This window comes from Geospiza fortis, unplaced genomic scaffold (assembly GCF_000277835.1).
Source record: "Geospiza fortis unplaced genomic scaffold, GeoFor_1.0 scaffold128, whole genome shotgun sequence".
Taxonomy (NCBI): domain Eukaryota; kingdom Metazoa; phylum Chordata; class Aves; order Passeriformes; family Thraupidae; genus Geospiza; species Geospiza fortis.
The window spans coordinates 2,413,450-2,420,623 of NW_005054420.1; the positions used below are offsets into that span (position 1 = coordinate 2,413,450).

The 7,174-nt window shown below is 42.8% G+C and overlaps 1 protein-coding gene across 1 annotated transcript in view; it reads right to left on the reverse strand.

The window, feature by feature from the left end:
- Positions 1-7,174, reverse strand: part of FGD5 (FYVE, RhoGEF and PH domain containing 5) — a 69,044-nt gene that overhangs the window by 58,621 nt on the left and 3,249 nt on the right. The window contains 1 exon segment of the mRNA XM_031061631.1: positions 6,985-7,174. This exon segment is cut by the window's right edge and continues 2,141 nt beyond it. Coding sequence (XP_030917491.1) covers positions 6,985-7,174 — 190 coding nt within the window.

The window sequence follows — 7,174 nt, forward strand, 5'->3', positions numbered from 1 at the left end:
GCATGGTGCTAGCATTACTTAAATCACACCAATATCACTTCTGGCTCCGTAATCATCATCCAGGACAATTCTGCACAGCAGACTCTCTCCTCTTGTCTAATCCCACTGAAATGTATTTCTGGTTCATTTAATGAAAACAGTGAAGACAGAGAAGTCAACCCAGGCATAAAAGCCCTCAGGACATGAAGAGGGCGATGTGTACACATTCCTTCTTTTCTGCACCGTAATTTGATAATTAAAATAGCCATCACAATGGAGTCCATCTACTAATAAAGCCAACATCTGCTGAGGTTTTTGGGCCATTTCCTGGGAGGTATATGAGACTGTGATTTCTCATAAACAAAGCCAGGGTGAGATCTAGCACGTCGTGTCTGAGTAGCGGCAGTTCTCTGAGGCTGTGCTATGTATAAAGGATGGTGATATGCAAAGCAAAGCTGTGCTGGGGAGCACACTGGCTTTCTCATGACCTGTACTGTCCCTACACATCTGCATTCCCAACATGAACCAAGACAAACAGCTCCACAGATATGAGGAAACAGGACAGCAATCACGGAGTTGCTGGAAAATTGATACCTGCTTGTAGGCAATGTATTAAAATCTTTCATTCTTTGGTATTAATATGACATTACTGATACTGTCTAGAGACACTTCTCAGAGGTGCTTCTTAGAAAAACTCTGCCATCCAAGAGCACTTAATATTTTCTGTCTCTAATGCCTGACAATGCAAGGTGAAGCATGCCCCATTGCCCAGCAGCAAAGGGTTATCTCCAGCAGACTGTTCCCTGTCTATGAGCAGCTTGAAGTTTTGCATTAACCACTGTCACCTTCAAATTCCCTGCTGCAATTCAGACAATACTCAAGTAAACAGAAATAAAAACGTGACTCATGGCAGAGCTGGCTGCAGCTGTTGTCAAGATTTTCAATAGGTTGTGCATGGCCTGAAGTCAAGTATAGTACTGGGATCCCTTATTCTGCAATCACCTTACAAAGCTTTTTTCAGGTTTATGCTGCAAAATTCAAGAAGTGGTGAATGCTCATGAGATTTTATTTTTTATCCTATTCACCAGATGACAAGTGACAATGTCTCTTTTCCTTGTCTCTAGGCTCAGACCCTGATCCTTCTTCCCTCTGTGACAGCATTTTTATGGGACTTTCTCCCATCTATAAGATCTAGAGCACAGCATGTTTCACACTGACATTTAAAAAAAACAAACCAAAAAACTATGTAGAGATTTTTATGAGTGATTTTTTAAAAAATTATGTTTCTTTTAGAAACCTCTCACAATGCTCATGATCACTTTGGTTCTCTTCAGCTAAATGATTGTCAGCAAAATTCCTTACAATTGACTCGTACAGGTCTTTAAAGGAGCTAAGCTCCATTAGTAGACCACTACCTCCATAATAAACATTAATATATCACCAGCCCTGAGAAATGCTAGACCTACAAAACCAAAATTCTGTCTCTTGTAAAGCTTCTCATCAATGCTATGCATGCATGCTAGCTTAGTGTAGTCACAGAGCAGGGATTTAAGAAGTAGAGATCTAGGAACTGAGTGGAATCAGCAGCTAGAATTTGTTTTCCGGTGAAAGCAAGAAAAAGAAAGGATGAGAAAATCTTTCCCAAATCAACTATCTAAAATCTATGCTGATTCTGTAGCTCAAAGCCTGCTTTGTGGAGATTTGCCTCCAGTATAGATATAGCTTGCTTCTATTACAAATGCAGGGTAATGTCAGCAACATTGTTATTATCATACATAGCAGTGAGCCAATAGACAGCTTGAACTGCGTTGAACATGTGTTATCTTGTTTGGATATCCTCTGTACTGAGCAGCTCTAGCTAGGACAAGCAGAAAAAACAAAGCATGAGTTGATTTTATCTTCTTGACAAAATTCTCCTTGAGTTTTACCATAAACAGGAAAGTGTGGTAACCGAACTGCTCATTGGGATGAGAAGTCTTGATACGGTCAGCATATGGGCAGGTGTTGTACAGGTCAAAAACAGCTAACAAACTGTGTGTCTTTTTTCTGCCCATGTTTTCTATAAAATGTCAGAAACATCTGGAAATTTGGTGTTGCTTCTCCTTTTACAACTCCTCCTTGTATATGAGGTTACTTTGATTATCTAGAAGCAACTAGAATGCGTCCCACTCATTTGCTCTTTGTTGGGACAGAAACAACCGTAGCCTTACGGTTTTCTTTGGGCCTGAGTTCACCTGAATTAACTGTCATAGGAAGGGGCAGGTTGCATCTGTATAAAAAACAATCAGGTGCTTTAGCTGTACCTATTGCTTCAGCTGCACTTTTTATCCAAGGAGTGAAAGGCTCCAGGAGCTTCTAGTGGCCATCCTCCGTGCCCATCTGATGCAATAGGAGTTCAGGAAAGGTGGGTGAGTTTCCAGACAGAGATCTTGAGGGCACAGGAACAGACTGTCCCTCTGTGCCGAAAGATGATTCGACGAGTTAAATGCCCAGCTTGGATGAGCAAGGAGGTTTTGAAGGAACTTAAGAATAAAAGGAGGATGTATCATCTTTGGAAGGAGGGTCAGGTCTCTCAGGAAGTATATAAGGGGGCTGCTAGAGCATGTAGGAAAAAAATTAGGGAGGCCAAAGCTCGGTTTGAACTTAAAATGGCGACTTCTGTAAAGTTTAATAAAAAATGTTTCTACAAATATATTAATGGTAAAAGGAAGGGTAAGACCAACCTTTGTTCTTTACTGGATGAGGGAGGGAACTTAGTAACTGCAGATGAGGAGAAGGCAGAAGTACTTAATGCCTTCTTTGCCTCACTCTTTAGTGGGAAGATGGCTTGTCCCCAGGACAACTGTCCTCTTGGGTTGGTTGACGGTGCCAGGGAACAGAACGGTCCCCCCATTATCCAAGAGGAGGGAGTCAGAGAACTGCTGAGCCACTTGAATGTTCATAAATCTATGGGACCAGATGAGATTCATTCCAGGGTGATGAGAGAGCTGGCAGGTGAGCTTGCAAAGCTACTCTCCATCATTTACCAACAGTATTGTCTCACTGGCGAGGTTCCAGATGACTGGAAGCTGCCCAATGTGACGCCCATTTACAACAAGGGTGGGAAGGAGGATCCTAGTAATTATAGACTGGTCAGCCTGACCTCAGTATCTAGCAAAATAATGGAGCAATTTATACTGACTGTCATCATGCACCATCTACAGGATGGCCAGGGGATCAGACCCAGCCAGCAGGGGTTTAGGAGGGGTAGGTCGTGTTTGACCAACCTGGTCTCCTTTTATGACCAGGTGACTCCCCTGGTGGATGAGGGAAAGGCTGTGGATGTTGTCTATTTGGACTTCAGCAAGGCCTTTGACACTGTCTCCCACAGCACACTCCTGGAAAAGCTGCAGCCCATGTCTGGGACACGAGCACTCTGCGCTGGGTTCAGAACTGGCTGGATGGCCGGGCCCAGAGAGTGATGGTGAACGGCGCTGCATCCAGCTGGCAGCCAGGCACCAGTGGTGCCCCTCAGGGGTCTGTGCTGGGGCCAGTTCTGTTCAATATTTTTACTGATGACATGGATGAGGGGATTGAGTCTTTCTTTAGTAAATTTGCAGATGACACAGAACTGGGAGCATGTGTCAATCTATTGGAAGGTAGGATGGCTCTGCAGAGAGACCTGGACGGTTGGATAGATGGGCAGAGACTAACAACATGAAGTTTAATAAGTCCATGTGCCAAGTCCTGCATTTTGGCCACAATAACCCTCTGCAGCGTTACAGGCTGGGGACGGTGTGGCGGGACAGTGCCCAGGCAGAAAGGGACCTGGGGGTGCTGGTCGACAGCCAACAGAACACGAGCTAGCAGTATGCCCCAGTGGCCAAGAAGGCCAACGGCTCCTGGCTTGTATCAGGAATAGCGTGGCCAGCAGGAGCAGGGATGTCATCCTTCCCCTGTAGTCAGCACTGGTGAGGCCAAACCTTGAGTGCTGTGCCCAGTTCTGGCCCCTCGGTTTGGGAAGGACATTGAGACACTTGAGCGCATCCAGAGGAGGGCAACAAGGCTGGTGAGGGGTTTGGAACACAAACCCTGTGAGGAAAGGCTGAGGGAACTGGGGTTGTTTAGCCTGGAGAAAAGGAGACTTAGAGGCGACCTTGTCACTCTCTACAACTTCCTCAAGGGTAGTTGTAGTCAGGTGGGGGTCAGTCTCTTTCTCCACGCAGCAACTGACAGAACGAGAGGTCACAGTCTCAAGCTGCATCAAGGGAAATTTAGGCTGGATATTAGGAAAAGGTTTTTACAGAAAGTGTGATAAAGTACTGGAATGGCCCGCCCGGGGAGGTGATGAAGTCCACCACCATCCCTGGATGTGTTTAAAAAAAGACTGCATGTGGCACTGGGTGCCATGGTTTAGTTGAGGTGTCAGGGAATGGGTTGGACTCAATGATCATGAAGGTCTCTTCCAACCCTGTGATTCTGTAATACTACAACTGTATTTCTCAGAGCTGATTAAAATCTTGGTATTGCTGTTAGGATTCTCCTGATGACTGCATAACAGCACATTTCAAATGTATGTCCTTTTAAGCAAGAAACTTAAACAGTGAATCTTCTCATCAGAGAGTTTCTGTGAAGTCCCCTCTTGCCCTGCTGTTCCCCAGTCATACACACTATGGAAGGTTCCTGGTTTATATTAATCTTTTATAACACTAACGGTCTGTTCTCTGAAGTGTGATAGAAGAGTTGAACTTGGTTATTAATCAAAAATATAGCAACTCCATAAGGTAAACCAGATGTTAAAGCAGATGTTTAACACAAGTGCTCTACAGGTGAATGCACAAAAAAGAAGTTCATGGGCTCAAAAACCATGTATTGCAAGGGTTTAATCCAGCACACTTGTACTCTCCAACAGTTGAAAAAAGCCCCTGGATATGAGCAAGCTGCAGTTCAAAGAAATTTTTTATGCCATTTTGGTAGAGGTATGTTTGATAGATATTCTTACTAGAAATCTTAAATCCATGGCAAGGCATTTTAGGCCAAACTACTTTAGCAGCAAATAAAACATCCATGTCCATACATAATGTATGCATGTGTAAATAGGTGCACCTACTTGTACAATTTACTTTGCTTTACAATTAGGCCATACACTGTTTCTTCAAGTCTGTTATGCCACTGCATGTGTATGTACATGGGATGTGTATTTACATTTCATCAAAGCTTTTCAGGCATGTCTTTGTCCAAAACATGCTGACAAAATATAGCAAATAATAGCTATCTCAGCAGTAATTATGTCTGCCTGGTGCTCTTCCCCTCCACCCTGGTTATCTTAATAAAGGAGCTGTACAGGAGCCTAGCCTTCATTTCACCCCCAGTGCCAAAAACTAGATGCACAACAAGCAGCAGGCTGAAGATTATGTTCATGCCTTGACCTCGAGACTTCCTGAACCAGTTTGGATTGGCTCTCCCTTTGAAACTACAGGCTTTCACAGGAAGTTCATAAATGGGACCAAGTCACAGCAATTGACGTAGTCCTAGTATTTTTAACTTGGTCCTTCAAGAACTACCTACAACGGGTGGTGTTTCATGGATACAAAGAGCTGTCCGGCCTTTTCAAAAGCAAATGTCAGTGTGCTGGGTAAAATGCAAACCACTGAAAGCAAGTGAGTAATGTAGCTTTTGCTGCTCTGCGGATGTGGTGGTGTGTGCTGTGAAGCTGCACTGCACTCCACCATGACCCTGTGTCAGCATCACTAGAGCTCCTAATACTGCAGGCAGCCATTGTCTCCAAAGAGCTAAACCACAGGCCTGTGTTCCACACCCCTCAGCTTCAGGCGCATTTGGATCCACTGCTTAAGCCTTAATGCAATCTCTTTTCCCATGTCTCACTCACTACCCCACATCATTTGTGTCTTAGAAATGGTTTGCAAGACTCATTCAGAGGCATTACAGAAAAGTTCTTTTACTCCCTAAATCCAAAGTACCCTAAGAGGGGTTTGTGAAATGCCTATGGTTTGTTCTATCCACAATGACAAGAGAGACGAGCAGAAAAAATAAATGTTGCAAAGAAACACGAATATTAAATCTTTTACAGAATGATGGATGCAAATGGGCATGAAAACCTTATTTCTAAGATTATCTTTTTCATACAGCTCTAACAAAATGCAACAGCATTAAAGACGTTCCGTTTCATTCATTTGCTTTGCACCTTGTTATCTCATTACCTGTTAAACACAAACTGAATAGAAAACACTCTTCTTATTTACATCTCTGCATTCCACTGATTGTATGCTATAATTTGACAGCAAGTTCAAATTCAAAGGTGATGAATGCATTGCTCCTACGTTCCTTTGAAAAAGACATTTTCATGTTTGCAAATAACCTGATGGAATGGGGTGAAAGGTTGTTATTAATGTTAGCAGTGCATATGATTTCAGAACTATTTAATTCATTTATAATTTAGCAGCTCTGTCCAAGGGCCATGATGGCCCTTAAAGCAACTTCTAAAATTCAGTGTCTAGTCTGATTAGTTCATGATTTGGGATTTTCTGGTCTATATTTAACTGATGGACGTTGAAACATAAATTATGTATATATTATTGTTTTGAGAAATTTACAGGAATTAAAAAAAGAAGCAGGGCCCCTTCCAGCATATAGGCTCTCTTTTCATTCAGTCAAAAAGTCAGAAACCTTTCTTACTGAAGAACAAAGCAAATTCTCTCCATTTCCTCTGCCAGCCACAAAAATTAGATCCACTGGATAAACCAAATATTTTTGAATATTCTTTGGTTTCTGCCTGCAAATCATAGGATCCAGATCCAGTATTCATTTACAAAGTAAGGAGTTAATTTGATGTCTTTTATTTTTTTCACTGATAAAAAAGTGTATTCTTCCCATCTTTCTTGTAAGCATTTCCTGAGAGGGGTGTAAGTCAGCCAACATGGAGAATCTGCCTAGGATACCTAGGAGGGAAGGCCTTGCTTGTTTGGCCAAGGCTAGCAGGTCTTACATAATAATTTATTACAGTACCTTTCTGTTTCCTGGTCTGTGGTTTGCTGCTTGTTTTCAAAGCCAGTGAAGCTGCTCATATCCACATAGCCATCATTCTCATTAGCAGCAGATAATGCCCTGCTGGGATCTTCAAAAAACTCAGTGAAAGTTCCTGCTCTGGTGGATCTCCGAGGAGGAATTTGTATGTTTTCATAGTCAGAACTCATAG